Genomic DNA, 20,723 nt, shown 5'->3' with positions numbered 1-20,723 from the left:
CAGGACCAAGAGGATGAGGTCAAGGCTCCACTTTTACAATAATAAATGTTATTGAAAAAGTTCTGTACATATATTTTAAAAAAATTAATACGTCCTACTATACACGTTAAATCAACAAAGGCGCACATTGCTGAATAGTTATTCAGCGTTTACTTTTGAAAGCAGACGAGCACCTGTGTAATATTATAAGTTATTTAACTTAATTATGATATTTTTTGTCGATTTATATTTCCCAAGTGATGAAAATTATTGAATGGAGATTTGAGTAACACTTATGGCATATTCGTGTTGGTTCACTCGGCGATTCCGTGACCTAGTTATTCAAATCTAAAATGAAACTTATCGGTATATTCAACCAGAAAATTGGTATCGAATAAATTAAAGCGACAGTAGTCAGCAGCTGACGCAGGTGGACGGATCGTATCGAACGTTATTTCAATCCATTAGTTACTATGCTAAGGGATCTTTTTTTTTTGTCATTTTCTGCAATCAATTGTTGCAAAATATGCTTCATATATAATTCAGTTTTTTGAAGAAGAAGAAGAATGTCCACTAAAATGGCTTACCAAAAATTCCTACACCAATGAATCTATCGCATGTATTACTCCGTTTGTTGCTGGAATGTTGTAAGTAATGACCTGTGCATTATTGACCTTTATCCGACCTGAAAAAAAAAGAATGGTAGACAGTCGAAACGTATCTTCTAATAATTTGAAAACAACGGAAAGCTAATTGCCTACCAGAATTTTTATGAATGTGGAGAGGCACGTCGGAATGGAGAGTCTCCTTTTGTTGATAATACCTCATACCTGAGGTAAACAGGGTTGTGGGAATGATATGTTTTGCGACTATAGCTTTCGCTGCTTCTTGATTATCTTCATCGTCAAGCCATGGGGGACTTCCGTTTGGAGAAGCAGATGCGATCATGAATGCAGTATCCGTTGGAGCAAATATCGTGAAAGTTTTTGAGCCTGAAAGAAAAGTTCGTTGACCAAACTGTGGATGGTGATGAAAATGATTGTTGATTAATAATCTCAAACTCGTGTAAAATTACCAGACAGAGTTTCTTCCAAACCAGAGGCATGCAGTGCTCTGAGAAAGATGGTGAAACGACGTTCCCGATCTGCTTGTAGAGTTTGCACCAAATCTCCAACGGGTAAGGGAAACATAACACGGTCAACTGCATGGGCGATACCCTGAGGGATTTCAATATCCTGTTTGTCAGGTAAAACCCGGGCTCCGTTGATGGTTGTCACCTTGAAGTATTTATAATTAATTGGAACCTTAGAAAAAAAATTCAATAACTCTGAAAGATAAGCGAGTGGTGCTGAAATAGTACACAGAACTATTCGTTAGAGTGACAAGCTAATTGTAAGAGACAGTACCCGCACATCGTTCCATTCAATATCTTGCATGGCATAGACGTTCACTCTAAGTTGGGTTCCAGCTAGACTGACACCTGTCATCTCATCCTGGAGCGAATCGATTCTAAAAGCCCCAGGAATAACGTGGTGCAACAGAAGCTGAAATACGTAAAGTAATTACTAGCGAATGAGTTATCAAGACTCAGGGTGACGATGAATGCTGAAATTCAATTCCTACATACCCCGCTTAAAAGTCGTGGGTTCTCTCGAAATTTTTGTTCAGCTTTCTCCGGCCCTCCAAGCTGCACCAATAAAGCTCTGAAGGCTTTGTCGGTCGGAGCGAATATCGTGTAGGGACCTGGACAATAATAAGTTAATAATAAAGCTGCAACTTTAATTGTTATTGCACTATGCAAAAATACACAGACGAACTGACGCACGCACAAGCCTAATCATATCACTGTGTGCTGAGTATGTCGATTTTCACGTGCAGAATGAAAGCAGAATAGAGTCAGCGTAGCCAGCAGCGTAGCGGTTTGTTGTGAGACGTCACCTTCAGGGCTGAACAGAGGTGACGCCCCACAACAAACCCCCTCGCCCGTGGCTACCTGACTCCAGCAAAGCTTGGGCTCGCTGGTAAATTGAAGAATTCGAATATTTCGACCCAAGCATGGATTGCGACGACTCAAAGTGGGTCTACGACTAGAACCAATCGATGTTTTATAATTTTTCTGCTCCCAACAGCGAATAATTGATGATTACTCGATCGATTGCACGAGTAGATGATTTTGGCTTTCAGATTTGGATTCCTGAGCTGATTATACGTGAGATTACTCTTGAAAAACCAAAAAAACATTCGATTTTTGAGCAAAAAATAAATCATTTTTTTAATCGAGTTTAATAGGCTTTTCTGACGTATTTTGAGCTCAGGAATCCGAATTTGAAAGAAAAATTGATCTATCTCTAAAATTGACCGAGTTATCGCCAATTTTCAGCTTTTTGGGGTCAAAAATAAAAAATTTATTTTTTAGTCTATATTAATGTAATTTGAGCTCAGAAATCTGAATCCGGAAGAAAAATTGGTCTATCTTCAAAAATGATCGAGTTATTCTCATTTTTTCGCATTTTTTGGCATAAATTTGAGGATATCTCGAAGGGAAAAAATCGTAGCTCAATTTGGACAACGGATTCGTGTTCCTGAGGTCAAAATACATAAGAAAAGTGCCATACGATCGATTTTAAAAAATAAAAATTTTTAGTCAAAATTTGAGATTTTTCCAAGGGGTACCCCTTACGATTTTTTCAAATTTTGGCCAAAAATTTTTATTTTTTAAAATCGATCGTATGGCACTTTTCTTATGTATTTTGACCTCAGGAACACGAATCCGTTGTCCAAATTGAGCTACGATTTTTTCCCTTCGAGATATCCTCAAATTTATGCCAAAAAATGCGAAAAAATGAGAATAACTCGATCATTTTTGAAGATAGACCAATTTTTCTTCCGGATTCAGATTTCTGAGCTCAAATTACATTTATATAGACTAAAAAATAAATTTTTTATTTTTGACCCCAAAAAGCTGAAAATTGGCGATAACTCGGTCAATTTTAGAGATAGATCAATTTTTCTTTCAAATTCGGATTCCTGAGCTCAAAATACGTCAGAAAAGCCTATTAAACTCGATTAAAAAAATGATTTATTTTTTGCTCAAAAATCGAATGTTTTTTTGGTTTTTCAAGAGTAATCTCACGTATAATCAGCTCAGGAATCCAAATCTGAAAGCCAAAATCATCTACTCGTGCAATCGATCGAGTAATCATCAATTATTCGCTGTTGGGAGCAGAAAAATTATAAAACATCGATTGGTTCTAGTCGTAGACCCACTTTGAGTCGTCGCAATCCATGCTTGGGTCGAAATATTCGAATTCTTCAATTTACCAGCGAGCCCAAGCTTTGCTGGAGTCAGGTAGCCACGGGCGAGGGGGTTTGTTGTGGGGCGTCACCTCTGTTCAGCCCTGAAGGTGACGTCTCACAACAAACCGCTACGCTGCTGGCTACGCTGACTCCAGCAAAGCTCGAGTTTGCTGGTGAATTGAGAAATTCGAATATTTTGACCCATGCATGGATTGCGACGAATCAAACTGGGTCTACTACTAAAACCAATCGATATGTCTTATAATTTTTCTGCTCCCAACAGCAAAAAAATTCGCGATAACTCGAATAATTTTATAGATAGATCAATTCAACTTGCTGATTCGGATTTCTGAGATCAAAATACATAAGAATATCATATAAAACCTCATCAAAAAAATGTTTCGACGTCTGGGGGGGTCGGAGAAATCATGCTCACACCATTTATTCACGTAAAAAATCTAATTGTAATTTTCCAAAAGCTACGATTTATCAACAAAATCCATGGCTTTGTCGGTCGGAGCGAATATCGTGTAGGGACCTGGACAATAATATTTAATAATAAAGCTGCAACTTTAATTGTTATTGCACTATGCAAAAATACACAGACAAACTGACGCACGCACAAGCCTAATCATATCACTGTGTGCTGAGTATGTCAATTTTCACGTGCAGAATGAAAGCAGAATGAACAATCCGAAGAACGCGGGGGTGGTTCTTTCGAAAGGATTTCCCATGCATGCTTCAATGGTACGTGTACGTCAGTGCGTATTGCATCAAGTTTCCTCTCAGGAAGTCTCAGTAGACATTCTGCGAACGTGTCACATACACGCAATCTTTTCCCAATTAGTTTTAATAATTCAATTCTGACCATGAGAAATGGGGCACGAACTATACCAGCATTAATTGAATATATGGTATCATATGTCCTATTATGACTACGATATAAAATGTGACAGTACACTATGATTCTACAGTTTCTATACTGAGTGAGCAATGGAAGTGGAAAATTACTCGCCGATAATATAGGTAACAAATTATTGTCAATTAATTTGCTGACGCTGCCCCACAAATTAATTGGAGACAACTTTATCATTTCACGATCTCTGGCGTGAGAATATCATCAGAAAGTAAATGCGATTGCCTTATGGATATATTCACTTGTAAGATTACTGCAGCAGCTTCAACGTTCGTGAGATTGGAATCATTATTCGGACTTGCGTCAGCTTAAATCATTGCTAAATATTCTACTTCAATTATGTACTTCGCGTGGACGATAATAAAATTTATCTCACGTTTTGCTGAATAAATATTATTCAACAGCGAAACCTCATTAATTACTAGGAAACTGTTACTCACCAGTGTCGTTGAGAACATTGTCAAGTCCAGATTGTCCTAGAAATCTAGCCATTGCGTAAAGCCCCTGCCGTTTTAGAATCCGAACAAGATTATCACCAGTAAAATCGGAAGTCGATGGTGTCACTGTGTCATGGGTGGTGGAAGCAAGGTCTGAGTTCGCCTTTTGGTAATTTTCTTGATAAATAATATTTGCTCCTGGTGTGCCAGAGACTGATCTAGATGTAGGAAATACCGGAGTCCTTGTTCCAAAATGGGAATATGTGGTGGGACTGGGAAATACAGTACTGGAATATTCTGGGAATATCGTAGTTGGAGAAGGAGTGGTGGTTGTTGTCTGATACTGAGTAACAATTTCACTAACAGGAGCCATTGTTGGAATAAAGTAGCCTCTTGTAGGACTGGGATGCTTTGTAGCCACGGAAGTGTAGGATGGATTTTGATGGACCTGAGACTTTGGAGTGCTTCCAAAAGAGTTGTAACTGTGACTGGATGCTGTTGTGGCTGCAGTCACATACCTCTCATCAGCAGATGCTCCGGCAGAGGATACGGTGACAAATGGAAAGTAATCATTGGAAGATTTACTGAAATCTATGTTCCTTGCAGTTTCAGGAGAAGCACGAGGTCTGAAAGTTGTGGTGGAAGGGGCTCTTGTGATAGTAGTTGCAGTTTTTGTCGAAACAGCAGAAATTCCAGAAGTTTTAGAACTTGATGAAATTCCTTTACTTGTATCTTTTGATTCACTGATAGCAGAGGCAGCTGACGAAGGCTTCAATGAAGAGGGAGGTAGTTTGAGTTCTCCACTTTTTATTCTTTCTACTATAGATTCGACGTTGCTACCATTCTCTTTATCAGCATTACCCTTGACCCCTTGAACTTTGTAGCTCCCATCTGGCTGTTCTTCGAGAACAACAAAAGTGACCTTTTTAGCTGGTGAGTTCTCCAAGGGACCTGTACCAACCTCCTCCAAGTTTCCATCATGCTTGTGTCTCAATATTTCAAAATCTGTGCCTGGGGGAACAACGCCTTTCGTCAATTCCTCAAGGATTGCATTCGGTGGTCTGATGCTTGTAGTAGCTGGCTGACTTTCCTTGAACAATTCCTGAATGGATTCTGAGGGTAGGTCAGAACCCGCGGAAGGCAAACTATTCGGAGCACGAATAACTTGAACAGTTTTTCCATTCGGGAGAATTATATCCCTGGTTGAAAGATTCTTAGCAACATCATCAGCGGGGGACTGAAGAAGTGCAAGTTTCAACTGCTTGAGGAGTGCATCTCTCTGGCTAGAGGTTTGAGAAGACTTGGTCTTTGATGAAGATTTTTGCCTGTTTGGAGTTGCAGGTTTCTCTGTCTGATAAATGATCTGTATCTGTGGTTTGGATTTACCATTTCCCAAAAGACTGGAACTGCTTTGTGACTCCTGTGCTTCTATGAGGGACAAAATATCCTTAGGTATTTCTTGTTTGTCAGTAATAATTCTATTACGAGTTCCCACAGATCTAGCTGTCGTTGAACTTGGTGTAGTTGGTGCTGGCGTTGTGGTTGTAACATGAGGAATGCTGGTTGTGGTAGAAAATTTCTTTTGATGACTGGCGATTGCTTTAAGGAAAAGATCGCTTTCGGCCAGAGTAATTTTCCTTGCACTTGGCGAGGATAGAAGCAAGGGCGAAAATGTTGTCTGTACGGGAGCTGGGGTGGTCGTAGTTGTCGTTGTCGTTAATTGCTGAAGCTGTTGAAGGCGCAAAAATTCCTGTTGTCTTCTGAGTTCTTGCTGTTCCGCCAATAATTGTTCCCTCTGTCGTTGTAGGATTTCGAGTTGTTTCTGCTTTTCAAAGTAGTTCTGCAGCTGGATGTTTTGCTCTTCACTGAAAATTTGTTGATTCAAGCCAAGCTGCGGTTGTGGATTTTGGAATTTGTTAACTGGTAATCTTTGATATTGATTGAACTGTTGCTGAAGAGGATCCTGACCGAACAGATTCTGTCGTTGGAATTCTACCGATTGGGGTTGATACTGGGTTTGGGCAGTTTCAAAAAAGTTTTGACCCAATTGTTGATTTCCTTTCAGTTGCTGCTGCTGGATGAATGCCTGCTGTTGCAACAGTTGTTGCTGTTGTTTTGCACGGTCCACTTTGTACTTTGCAAGACTTTGGAAGGGTGGCGAATTTTGCAAGGCCAACTGCTGGGGCTGCCTGGCTCTATTGAACCTTGACTGATGTTGTTGAACATCACTTAGGATCTGAGCCTGTTCAGCAGGAGACAGTTGACGCTTCTGCTGTTCCACCTGAGAATTGCTCTGTAAATTTTTTAGAAAATTTGAAATAACTTCAAGGAAGTTCAAATACCGTGAAGAAGTGGTGAAAAAGTAATAGCAGAATAAGGATAACTGTAATTCGACGTGACGATTATTGTATTTCAAATATTTTCAACCACGTTATATCATGTCATGGATAATACAGTTACGTTTGAGAAATTTGTACGTAATAAATAAATGTTCATCGAAGCAGATCCCAATAAATTATTGCACCTGTAAATGAAGCGATTCGAGAAAAAGTGTTAGAAAAAAGCTAATTCCCACCGCAGTTCGAAATGCCGATCATTACGCCATCAGGAAAGATCGTATCGGAATTAGTCCTGCACCGCAGTAAAAGGTGCGGGTAAAGAAAGAGAAATAAAAATAATTAAAAAATGATAAAAAAAACAATATGAAACAAAAACTATTCAACTGATTGATAGCTGTGGTTACCATCAGTGAGGAAATACCTAACTGAATGAGTATAAGATATGGGAATTCTTACAGCCGGTGTACTTTCACCCTGATGGTTACTATAGCGCCAGATTTAATCGTTTTACTTGAGGAGCTTCGCGGATATAATTAACCGATTTTAGATTCAAAACTATTTTTTAACCGTGATGCAAATCGAGCATTATCATTTCATGCGCAACATGTGTATAATGTAGAAGCAGTAGCGGTCTGCGATAATCAGACAATTATACGCTTTACGTTCCATAACATGTTCGCCAGAAAAATCTATTTTTGAACTAAGAAGTTAATAAAGTAGCACACGCAACGATACGTTCAATTGTAAATTATTCTAACTAAGTACAAAGTTGTGATGAATCTGTAAAGTTTGAGTAAATAATAATTTCATTCGAGAACTTGACGTTCTAATTATAGTTAATTAGAGTTGTCCAAGAGTTTATTATCAGCCAACCTCAATGTTTGATCGTAATTAGGGATCCTTCGCCCCGGTTACATCGATTATTATTATGCAGATCTCCGTATATGGTACGCTTAGGTAAACGTATCTACGTATATTATTCGCAGCGTTCTCCTGACCATCAGCATGTAGCTCGACTCAGTTATCGTTAGTTTAAATAATGTCTTACTTCAAACGAGATCCCTTTCACGCAATACCGAGCATTGCATAATCGCAAAATTCTAGAGTCCAGTTTGCTGCACCTGATTGCAGCATTAGATCGATCACGTGCATACCACTTACAAGATACCGCACATTTCCCATACACGATTGATTTCAATTATAGGAATCCAGAAATAGAAATCCCGTATAATCCGTTCTCACCTTTCATCGTTCGAAAAGTATTTCCAATGCAACGGATGATACAATATACACAGTGCATTTTATCGCTGGTCCGAAATCAGAGTTTCATTTCTTCCCGTCTAATTTCCGCGACTAATCGTGACACTCCGAAGGTCAAAGTCAAACGACTTTATAGTCGTCGACCACACGCAGCTGTCGTTAATGAATAATTTGCTCTTTTACGCGCTATTGCTGTGTCTGTACAGAGAATGTTGAATACACGGTCGCATAAATTTAACCCGTGATCGAATTTAATTCGGAAGGCGAGTAACTGATCTCTCTACTGCGTAAATCGATTTCTCCACATATGACCAATTAAATTAAATAATAAAAAAGGAACGCATCGTATTAGTCAACTCCATCGGTTACAGTGATCGTAAGAGTAACTCGAGAGGACGATTGGCTGGTTTTCTTGAGAAGATATAAAAGCTGTCTCTGCAAGCAATAAAGGAACGGTGAACGCCGCGCGAACACCTTCTGACCTACGGGCAAACGGACTGAATCAAATTTCAAATGCATTGCCGTGAAAGCGAGAGACGTAACAATCTTCATCTCGAAAATACGGTTGATGAAGTGTTCATTCCCAATGGACAATTTACAGACTTCAAATAGTCAACTGTCGACACCGATTGGTCATCCCTCAGCAGTAATTATTTATCTATTTTTTTTAACGTTTGATTCAGTCACATCCACGTTTGACTTGGACCTCTTTTTTTTCTAATTTCCTTTCCCTATTCAGTCACCAGTGAAAGGATGATCCGCGCGAGAGTGAGAATGACCTTATGAATGTTAGCCCAAATTGATGAGACAGAAAAATCTGAAAATACATGTGCCCGTAAATTTCATCACAACTTTCACAGTATCGATTTAATTAAAAGGTAAATAAATAAATAACTAAATGAAATTCAATAAAAGTTACTTCGCAGAGGAAGAAAATAAATATTCCTGATTACCACACCGATACAACTAGTAGCCTGCAGCACATCAAACAATCGCATCGAAGAAAGTTGAAACTGCAGCAAAATTATTAATATATGTACATATTCTTATTCATTTTAAAAAGTTGTAGCAGGCGTGATTATCACACGGTATGTATAGTATTTTGAAAACAGTTTCTCTGCGACGTGTAACCACATGGTCTGAGATATTCGAAGATAAAAATCCCACGTACGTTTAACAGAAGTAAAGTTAGAAAATTGCGAGTGATGTTCGTACGTAAAATTCACACAAAGTCCCGTCGTCTGATGACTGAACAAAAAACGAATATGTACGTATGAAAATAAAAGGGTCTTTCTTTGTCGTTATGTAGCGCAGTTATGATATTAGATTTATGCGAATGAATATGTAAAAACATATAAGAAAGTTTTACTGGCGAAATGTCTTTTTCAAGTGGTCGTTCAACGACTCCTATATGACCCTCGGAATTACACCAGCTGCCATATAATATTTAAAAGCAACGCGGTATTTGCTTTCACGTGAAAATAAATCAGTCGGTACGGCATGTACTGCAACCCAGTTCGCCGGTATCATCGATTAATTTTTAATTTTTTTTCTCTTTTTATATACCGATTTTCGACAGCCCCAGGCTACACGATGCTCACGGTACACGCGTATACGTTATTCGCGTTATTTCTCATCAATGATGAACGAATATGAAAATTTGGGAGAAAAATAACGTCGAACATCTGGAACGTAGTCGGTGAACCTCGGAATAAAAATCGTTTGGGTCGAAACGTAAGTAGGTATACGCGTTATTACAAAATTTTTGTAAAAATAAACAGAGCCGGTGTACGGGTTCATTTTCGCGTATAATGAGACGGTTTGTAATCAGATCGCGTTATTAAATCGTAATTAAATTTTCCGGCTCGTTTAACCACTCGGTAAAATTAGTCAAAATACTGCTTATACCGTATCCACGCTACACCGCGAAACTCTGCGAAGGCGGAGGAGGAAGAGAATAATATAATATGCTAAATAGAATTCTAATTAGTGCGCAACTCTTACCTACGGAATTACCTACATACATCTAGGTATCTATGTACGAATAACGCTCGCGGCTATACCGGAGAGAGAGAGACGAATTCGAATCGTCACGTAATTACGACTGGCTATCATCTAATATGGGATTTAATCGAGAGATGCCAGAAAAAAATTTCTACTCGCTCCGGCTCCACTCGAAGAACGTTGGAATCTCTGCACGAAATTTGAGGAAACTTCGTACATACGATCCGGAACTTAAATTTTGTTATTTACTTCGCAGTGTTTACCACGATTACACTCTAAATTCTCTTGTGCAACGTGTTAACGGTGAAAACACGAAATTGATAAACATGTAATGATGATAATAAGCCGCAATTCGCACGCAGAGATCATTGTTTCAAAATTTCAACGACAAAGTCCACGGACTTTCCTTTTGAACATCGTAATAACCTCGGGACTATTATTTTAATGGGATGTAACACCTCGTCTTTCGAAAACTTTTACGTATACGGAAATTGAAACGATATTTTCACGTGGATAACTCCAACGGTTGACTCGTTATCGTGGGCAAGAATTGATGGCGGAATGAGGATTTCAACGTTCGGTATTTCATCTCCACGTTCGTCGGGATTGTTCGAATGTCTGAAAAGTCGATGCAGATGTGCAAAACTCGAGGCGCGGGCGAGGTACGTTTCACCGCAACGTGTAGTTGCGCGGTCCCTGCTGCCGTTCGCACCGGGTGAAAGTACATTCGAATCGGTCTCGGACATCCTTCACCTTCGCGTAATTGTTCCGTATCACCTTAAGTAGGAGCAACCTCCCGAGCGACCGAGTGGGAAAGCGCACATCTCACTTCCTGGTGCGTGCAACCGAACTTGCTCCGATCATCCGATTCACCCGACGCCGCGCCGCGCCACGCCAGAAACAAGATTACAGTTTCTTCTTCTCTTCTCTCGTGCCCCGTAGCTCCTCACATTCCTCGACCTTGCCGCAGAAACTTTCCACTTCCAAATGGGAAGCGAAGTCTCATAAATTCATACGTTATTCTCAACCCTCTGGACTTCATGAGCTCCTCGTGGATCGAAACTTATCGAATCGACCGGATGACGATAACGAGAGTTTCCGATTCCTCCGACGATTTTTTACTGTAAATCAGGCAGTCCAGGTCCACCGTAGGATTCGCAGAGTAACACGAGAATACAGTAAACCAAAAATCATCGATCTATTCACTTTTATTACAACAACTCTCTCGATTACTACCGGTTCCGGAAGCAACAAAGATCTCAATTTTAATACAATAACGCAACTTGATACAACGAACGTGAAAGTCGTTTCTGATAGCCCGCACGCTGTCGCTGTATTTGTACCAATTTGTGTTGTTACAGGTATATACAGGTAGGTGAGACACACGTGTGCATACCTGTATCGCGTTACTCTCACTTGTAGTTGTGAGCTGGGAACAAGATGTATGGTAATCGCGTGGGTAGAAAAGTGAAGTACAATAAAAGTATAAAGGAGAGTGAAGACCGCCTAAACGCGTAAACTATACTCTTATAAAAATGAGTAATGCGTGTAGCTATACCCGCGTTCGAGAGAGGACGAGGAAAGGATTGAAAACACAGGCGGGGCCGGAAATCTGCGGATATTATTTTACGAGGGAAAGAGAGACCGGCAAGAAAACTTCCGTTTGTACGACGCTACGGTATAAATTTGCAACTAGGAAGTTGTACGGCAGATACTGAGAAAATTTTCATCCTCGAGCATCGTCGCCTCAACCATGTACAGTATACATAAACATAGAAAATTCGAATAACTTCGTGGTTTCTATTAGTTCCTATGTAAACTCTCGTGTCCGCCAGATGCAAGACGACGCGCGCGTTTATAACTTATATGGGAAGAGCGAGGGGAGACGGTCTCCGTTTTTTTTTTTCCATCTTACTCGATTAGATTTATAAATAAAATACCGCGACGTGTAATCCTTCGAATTCACGGGGACGAATACAAGATGTTCTTCTTGGGTTTGACCGATGGGTACGCGAAGATAATAATAATTCACTGTTTTGCGATAGAAAGTCGAATTTATCGCTTGCATATTCAGAAAAATTATGATCAACGTGAAATCGAGGAAGCGTATAAGTATGTATGTACCTGATCACGCGCGGTATCACGATCATCAATAACATCCGATCAGATGACTCGAAAATAATTGATACTACATATTTGAAACTTGCGGTCCATCCGCTTCGTATCTCCTTTTTCCTTTTTTTTTTTTTCTTCGGGGTCGAAACCGACAGCAAAAACGATAATCGGACGGATCATAATCGTACGCGCGCGGCAACAGCGGCAGATGCCTTGCAAGATCTCTCAGACCGGAAAGTAGATCTCTGGTACGTTCACCCACTAACAGACTGACTTCGTGACCCTTACGTGCGCACAAACGTACGCGTGTACCGTGTAAACCACGCTGGATATTCATCGTCTCTTTCTTATTGTAAAACGAAAATTTATTCTAATTGTTTTCAGATTCCATTTCATCAAATGGTGGTAATTATTCCACCGCGATTGAAATGTACGTATAGATACATATGTATACGTACGGGTAAAAATGTATATTGTACTCGTGGGGGGCACATTGTTGTTTGCGAGAATATAGTAGGTATATATGAGACGCAAAGTTATTACCTACCACTTATAAAACTATCCTACAGATCCTCAGCCATAAAACCTACCGCCTCGAGTATCTTATAATTGCTAGATTTCTCCCGCTAGACACGGTGAATCTGTAACCGTGTCTCCTCTACTTCAAATTCCATCTTCCGTAGGCAACTATGCACACATTTTCGTACGTTTCGAAGATTGTTTTCTTTTCTTAATTTTAGTATCTCTCGATCGAAAGAATTGAACTCGTGTGGCTCCAGATTGGCTGTGTCTGAAATGGTATACAGATGCGGTGTGCGAGCACAAAGATTGTTAAAAAGAATGAAGAGACACGCAGGAGTCAGAGAGGTCAGCTGTTTAAAAGATAGTGCTAATGATTTCTGGTCTGTTAAATTGTTTCCGCATATTCGTTCACTCGCAGTTTTGAGAGTATATTCACCGAAATTATGAGAACGCCGGTTCGTTCCTAACGGAGACCAGTTTATCCGATGACCCTTATTACCCACAGACGACTAGAATCATCGAAATCATTGTTGACTTCTATTTTTCAAAATATTTAGTTACTTACTGGTCGCAGTTTTGCGAATTCCGGCGTCTGTAGCCCCGACGGTGACGTTGAGGGGTTCGCAGTTTCCGCACCAAGAATTAAAAAGGCAAGGAAAACGAGGGCGGATCGCGAAATCAACCGGTCGAGGCAGCTCTTCCGTTTACCCATCTTGCTGATCGCCGATCGTCGTCGCAGGATCGCTTCGTTGATTCCTCTTCACTTTTGGAACAAGTTCACTAGATTTTAATACGGTATATTATAGTTGAAAACCTCGTAACTAACATGCGTACACGAGACTCGATAAAAGAGGATATGTATATACAGGTAAATATCGACGGCAAGAGAACTAAATAATGAACAAATAATTGTTGTTCGTTTTGTGGTACCCTCGGAGGTCGCGCGACTATTATCGCTGTATTCTGTACCTACCGATATCAACACCGCAACTAAGAAGGACGGGGTGAGACTGTCCGATCTTGGAGAAGTTGGCTCAGTTTTACCACTTTCGGATTACGAATACGGCGACGGCGTCGGCTCCTTCTTCCTGCAGTGCAGCCCGCAAGAAGAGAAGAAAAGAAAACAGCTCCGGAGACAACATTAACAGGTGGTGGGAACTCTATTCGTGGAAGGGAGAGTTGCGGCTCCTGCCGCTGGTGCAGGTGAATGTGGATTACATTCTGGATGAACTGCGAAAGCTGCTGTAACGCAATTTGGCCCTTTCAATCCTGGTGCGGAATTCCGTATACGTTGGATTCGCTGTAACAATATATGATCGGCGAATATCAGCATGAAAAATTCACTCAACAGTGCATGACAAATAAAGAAAAACACAGAACAAGATTAGCGGAATTTTTCACCCCCTACAATTTCAGATTCGGTGTACGAATACACGTCGTCAAGAGGAACACTTTTGAGAGACCCTGAAAAAAAAAAAAAAGACAGCAATTCTTTTTCTAACGTCAGTATATACGAGGGAATCATTATCGCATAGCCGGCTGCATATAATGTATAGTGTTGTAGAAATTGTGCAATTTCGAGAAGAATTATACGTGGCGAATGGTGCTGGCTAGGAATTTACTGGAAGTGGTGCAGCGGCTTGAGGTTCTTATAATTTAATGTGGGTAGATATATATAATATGTATATACATTATTTGCTCCGCATTCCTACCTACCTATAGCAATTGCGGGTAGGTAATCCCTATTTCGTGATGGCGATGCGGATTTAATTCATACCCGTAGAAATTGACGCTCGTGATAGTGACGTAACAGAGCTCCATGTATGGCGAAAATAAACGGAATTGCAAAGTTGGGAATTGAACAAGTCGAAGAAGATTTTAATCCGCCAGCTACTGGTCTCGCATATTCGTGCACTTGCAGTTCCTTTAATGAACTATGTATATTATGCGCGACTCAGGGATAATGTATGCAGCGAAAAATGTTTCCTATGGAATTACTTTATTATAGTTCAACAATTAGAACGGCAGAGAAATTTGCAACTGCACACGCCGCATATGATAAAATTTTCCCAAGACTTTTCGCGGATACAAAATTAAACTCGGGACAATTGTTCCCATGTTGGCGTTTTTTCACTCAATAAACAAAGTCATTATCAATGGTAAATAACAATGACGGATTAGTGCATCTCACCTACAATTGTCATTTTGGCCCCAGCTAAATCGTTCCGAATCCAGTGACATCAACGCCCGCATATTTGCAGATCGTAGTGCTCGAATTTCAACGGCCGCTTTGATCGTCAGCCGCAACTTTCAAATACGTGTAGTAAATGATTATAAAAAAGAACTCTAGACGGCGACTCCTATCGACAAAATACTGAAGAAGGCGTGCCCACCGGCTGGTCACGTGTCAACCGGGCAGTCAACTGTCAGTTTACACGTGTGAAGTAGGCGTCAAGTGACGGTCGAGTTTCGATTTAAACCTCGATATACGGATTCTTCGATTAAAAAAGTTCGATGGCGTAAAATGGCACTGCAACGCGAGATGAGATTAGGATGTAATTAGTCACCCGAGTGTATTTATGATTAAAATATCAGCTGGATGAGTAGCAAAACCTAAAAACGGGTCGACAGTGAGGTAGTGAAAACGGTATTGTTTCTAGATCGTTGAAAAACGTTGTGATAATATTAACATATTGTTTTTTTTCTTTTTTTTTTTTGTTGAATATAATCAGAAAAACATTACAAACAATGGGGCTTTTCTCAAATTCATCGCCGTTTGACGCTGACGTTGGTAAGAGTTCATCCAACTTTTACTCAATTTACTATATACTTCCTCCTGGAACTCGCTACCCTAATTTATTTTTATCGTGTCACACCTTATTCCATGTTATACCAGACTTCACATTTGATTTTGCAATTGCTGTCATAGGAGTTTTCATTCATTTCAATTGATGCATCCTACCATTATCCTTATTACCAACCCATTTCATATAGATTTTGTACACTTGCAATGATTGATTGGAACTTGCAAAGTCATGGCTGTCATGTGATAGTTCTCATTTAAAAAGTTTGTCCATCGCATAATGCAACGGATCATTGCAATGCCACGTATTTTACAGAAAAAGCGACCAATGAAAAAAATACATCAGAAGAATGGGGTATGATAATGGACATATGCGATAAAGTAGGGAACTCCAGCACCCATGCCAAAGATTGTCTTCGCTCTATTGTCAGGAGGCTCAATGCTCAAGATCCTCACATTGTTATGCAGGCTGTGACCGTTAGTATTGGCTCTTCTAATATTTAGATGATCATTGAGTTGGGATTGACTTGAAAATTTTGTATTATAGTTACTGGATGCCTGCGCGAGTAATTGCGGTAAAACATTTCACTTGGAAATAGCATCTAGAGACTTTGAAGGCGAGTTACGAAAACTGATAAATCGTTCTCAGCCCAAAGTAGCGGAAAAGTTAAAATCGCTATTGAAAAAGTGGGCAGAAGGTGAATTTAAGACCGATCCACAGCTTAATTTAATCCCCAGCCTGTACAACAAACTAAAAAGCGAAGGCCTCGACTTCTCTTCAACCCCAGATATGGTAAGAATTATTGTGGATCAAATTAATAAATAAATGAACTCAGAGTTCACGATGTATTACAATGTAAATACATTGTAATTGATGAAGAAAGCTGTGGTGAGCACCATTTATCTCTGATAATTAGCAAATGTAACTAGAGTTCAATTCCGTTAGATAACATATCTTTATCAGAAATGTAGACTGTTTTTATAATTGCAGCCGATTTGAATGCTCCACTGAATAATCAAGTCAATTCTTTTGTCTGGAGTTCTATAGCTTGAACAATAGGGTTTAAACCTGAGTACCGATGCGATCAATGAGTGATGATGCTGTGCAACTGTTGCAGCCGCCTCTTTTTACATATGCAACTGATAAACATGACGTCAAAATTAATATCACCTTGAAATTGACTGATACTTAACTCACAGCTCTCAGCTTTCTGCTTAATAGCTGGCTACTAGCTCTCATTGGTTTCATTGATTCCATGAAATTAATTTGAACTTTCTTAATCTTTCAGCCAAAACATGCGGCAGCTATCAGTAGAGACCCGAATGTTGTAACAAATTCTCAAGAAGAAGAAGATATAGCAAAGGGTAATAGGAGAGATAGATTTCACCCACCAAGTATCTGTTGAATAAATTCCTCGATTATAAATTTTTTTTTTAATTTCAATAGCAATCGAGCTCTCCCTGAAAGAGAACAAACTACAGCATCATCATTCTACAATCTCACATAACTCGCCATCTCAAAAGCGGACTACCAGTTTATATCCCAGTGTCAGTACTGCGTTAAGTTCAACCAGCAACATCGAAGGGAGAAAAGTTCGAGCTCTTTATGATTTTGAGGCAGCTGAAGACAACGAACTGACATTCTTAGCAGGAGAAATAAGCAAGTAACCTTTAGCCTACTCACCTATTTAATCTCAACCCAAGCGTTGTCTATAATTCAACTTGATTGTAGTTCACATTCTGGATGACACAGACCCAAATTGGTGGAAAGGGACAAATCACAGAGGAGAAGGCTTATTTCCCTCAAATTTTGTAACAGCAGATCTTACCGTGGAACCCGAGCAATTCACTAGTAAGAAAAAATAGCTTCAAATTACTGAGATCAAGTGGGTAAATTGAAACTTGGATAATCGTCCGATATTTTCTCTAGAATTAGACCATGGAAGTAAGAAGTCTGTTCAATTTGCCGAGGAAGTTGAAGTAAAGACCGTAAAACGTGAGCCAGAAATAATTGAAGTCGAAATTGACGAACATAAAATGGACAGACTTCTTCATCTGCTGCACGAAGCTGACCCTGAATGTGATTCAACCGATACGCAGGAGATGTTGGATCTCGAAGGTAGAAATTTTAGGAGATAATCTTTTATTTCACAAAAATGAATGAAGGCTCTTACCATGTATGAAATTTGTTGTCTGGTTTCTTTTCTTTGCAGAACAAGTTACAGCAATGGGTCCATTAATAGACGCAGCTCTGGAGAAAGTAGATAGGCGACATGCTCAGCTCACACAATTGAGTTCGGATTTGGTCGATGCTCTCAATCTCTATCACACATTAATGCGAGAGCCACCTCCGCCAACACCATCCAATTATACGTTGCCTAAAATGCCTCCGTCACACGTCAATGCCTACCAATTTCCAAATCAAGGGCCACCACCACCTCACGTAAATATTTTATATGCTCAGTTGAATTCCTTAAAATTCCGTTAAACTTGTTGCAACATATTCTTAGAAAACTAACTTTACCGTTGTGTCAGATGTTCAACGGAATGCCCCAACAGCCTTCGTTCAACGCAGGGGGCTTACCTTCAGGAGCATATCCCCCAAACATACCAGCAAATGAGTACATGGGCCCTATGGGAAATATTGGGAATCCCAATCCGCCACGTTTTCATATGCAGCCTGGTCCTCCGCCGTCCGGTCACCCTCAGGGCCTGCCACCCTCCTCCGATCGATCGAACCTTCCTTACCAACACCAAGGGTAATGCCCGTAACATTATTATCATAATTACTATTGACAAGGAATCAGAAAAATATTTATTCAAGTTTTCTGTCTACCCTCCATAGATTTCCACCTCAACGGGGTTCTGCTGGAGGACCTTACCCCGGACCCCCTGGACCGCCGATCAACCAACAGCCACAGTATGCTCCGCCTAATGGGCAACATATGATGTAAGCGAAGATTCATATAATACGATATTACAGATAAATTCCCCTATACTCTACTCAAGTTGTATATTATTACGATCATTATTATTAATATTATTATTTTTATTGATATTATTTAAATAAATATGCCCAATGCAGTCAAAGAATCTGGATTTTATATCTTTATCGAAATAATTATTGGATCGTTTCGTTTTGGTTCTTCTTGTTTCTTTTCGTTGTTTTTAATTTCGAAGTGTCTATGGCCTTAAGAACATATGAAATTATCCAGTTCTTTAGTTGAAGACAGATATAATATTAGGGTACACAATGAATTCGCTAACAATAAAAAGACACGTACTGTAGCTCGTTATAATTTATTGTCACTAAAGCTAGCGAGAAATCCTCTGTAGTTTTTTTAGTCAGCTTGTTTTTTTTTTGTTAATCTGAATAGACTTGACTTGCATAATCTTGTGTAACATACTATACTGTAAAAAAAAAAAGAAACTAAGGATAAACCTTTACGTTCTAGTCTCGATAGCTACTCCTATTTTAAAAATGGAAACTGAACGTCAGACTGGTGGTAGAATGATTCTTTTATCAAAGGAAAATGTGTCTCGTGATTCAAAGATTCTGTTACCTATAACATCGCGAACTATGTTCGAATTTCACTGGTTTTATCTGACAGTTGAAACGAAAAAAATTATAGAAGAAATGATACCAGATTGAAATAGATATCGTGGTAATTTCAGCTGTAAAGTGTTTCATGTTTTTGTAAGTATGCCTCGTGTATGTACAACAATGTAATAATTTGCATCACACATAATTATATTAACAGGTACAGGTAGAGGAATACCTATGTACGTAAAGGTGAATAATAACTGAACATAAAGCGAAATCTTGTAAGTTATTTTTAATGTAAACTATACTGAAAAATGTATGAACGTTACGTCGCCATTAAATTGCAATTATTTACGTAAATTGTTGCATCCTCAATTCATGTTTCCTCAATGACCCCAGATAAAATTTATACTCGAACGCACAGCTATTGTTCGTTGGCAATGACTTTTCTTTCAATCCCATCGTCTGACACTCTTACCTTGGCATTTTCTTGCCAGGATATTAACGGTAATCGAAATCACCCTGGTTGGATATCGTTGATTCCGGATGATTGTTCGAAGCGATATTTTATTTGAAAATTTTTGCAAAAAAACCCTGGGCCGTTACAAATTATCAAATTTTAGGGGAGAGTCGCGTGGAATTTTTGTGGCAATTCATCGAACAGGATTCAACGGATTTCTTTACCTCACTTTTGATTCTGACTCAGCCGGATGGATCGAAGATCCGTGGACGTGCACCGATCCTTGACATTTATTATAAACATCACATGAACGTCGATCCACCAATGCCACGAATAATTGCTAATCGATATTCGATCCGTGCTGTGGGCAATTATTACCGCAAGGATCTAATATCGAAGACCGTCGCTCGTAAAATACCAGAATTTACCAAAGATATGATATCCATGAGAGTAACAGGAGATATCACGGGGAAGATCTTTGTGGGCATCGGATGTCAAGGGACGACCGGCGTAGATTTCGCGGCAGTACCGCTTCTGATGTATAAATAAATACCTCATACGCGTGTACCTGCACTTAATCTACCGCGTGATTATTGGAGAACGCAGACCGATTTGCATCCGAATTAGCACTGAATAGCCTAGATGACGAATTCAACTATCGTTAATATGCAGTGGCCGGTTCTACGTTATTACAGAGATCAGTCGGCGCGGCATCCCTTCGTATGTAAATAGCGGATGGATGGAACTATATAATCCGACGAACTCGTGAGAATGACATAAATAATTTATAGAAAAATAAATATCACAGGAACGGAAAGCATTATAAAATGCAAGTATGTAAACTGCACCTCGAAGGTTTTGTTGGATTATTTGAATCGATCATTTCGTTTGAATTGCAGTTCTACCGTAACATTGAAGCTAAGATTATAATAAACTTACTCCGACAATGAGTAAAGCGCGAGCGAAGGATGAAGTAAAAATTAATACCTGTAATTGATTCGCGTGTAGGACGAAGTACGTATCTTTACTTACACGTTTATAGGAATG

At 39.5% G+C, this 20,723-nt stretch overlaps 2 protein-coding genes across 9 annotated transcripts; one reads left to right on the top strand and one right to left on the bottom strand.

Annotated features, from left to right (window-relative positions):
- Nucleotides 1-48: 48 nt before the first annotated feature.
- On the bottom strand, nt 49-18,052 carry LOC105686527. Of its 8 annotated transcripts, XM_048653110.1 has the most exons (11): nt 17,847-18,052; nt 17,357-17,521; nt 13,843-14,169; nt 13,435-13,649; nt 4,633-6,922; nt 1,607-1,722; nt 1,386-1,523; nt 1,055-1,283; nt 741-971; nt 567-664; nt 49-483 (listed from the first exon to the last, which is right to left on the bottom strand). In XM_048653110.1, exons 4-10 carry the CDS (start codon nt 13,579-13,581, stop codon nt 576-578), a joined length of 3,240 nt encoding a protein of 1,079 aa, XP_048509067.1. In that variant the 5' UTR covers nt 13,582-13,649; nt 13,843-14,169; nt 17,357-17,521; nt 17,847-18,052; the 3' UTR covers nt 49-483; nt 567-575. The 8 variants fall into 8 exon arrangements, with proteins under 8 accessions (XP_048509067.1, XP_048509061.1, XP_048509062.1 ...); XM_048653104.1 differs by having other exon boundaries at nt 49-664; nt 17,847-18,051; XM_048653105.1 differs by having other exon boundaries at nt 49-664; nt 13,435-13,632; nt 17,847-18,051.
- Nucleotides 15,416-19,576, top strand: LOC105686529 (signal transducing adapter molecule 1). The gene is made up of 10 exons (XM_048653114.1): nt 15,416-15,660; nt 15,989-16,149; nt 16,220-16,465; nt 16,962-17,037; nt 17,120-17,332; nt 17,405-17,524; nt 17,603-17,791; nt 17,886-18,115; nt 18,208-18,431; nt 18,518-19,576. The coding sequence occupies exons 1-10, from the start codon at nt 15,618-15,620 to the stop codon at nt 18,624-18,626; spliced, it is 1,611 nt and encodes a 536-aa protein (XP_048509071.1). The 5' UTR covers nt 15,416-15,617; the 3' UTR covers nt 18,627-19,576.
- The last annotated feature ends 1,147 nt before the right edge of the window (nt 19,577-20,723 follow it).

This window comes from Athalia rosae, chromosome 3, assembly GCF_917208135.1.
Source record: "Athalia rosae chromosome 3, iyAthRosa1.1, whole genome shotgun sequence".
Taxonomy (NCBI): Eukaryota; Metazoa; Arthropoda; class Insecta; order Hymenoptera; family Athaliidae; genus Athalia; species Athalia rosae.
The sequence above is the reverse complement of the archived record's forward strand: the minus strand, read 5'-3'. Positions and strand labels throughout refer to the sequence as shown.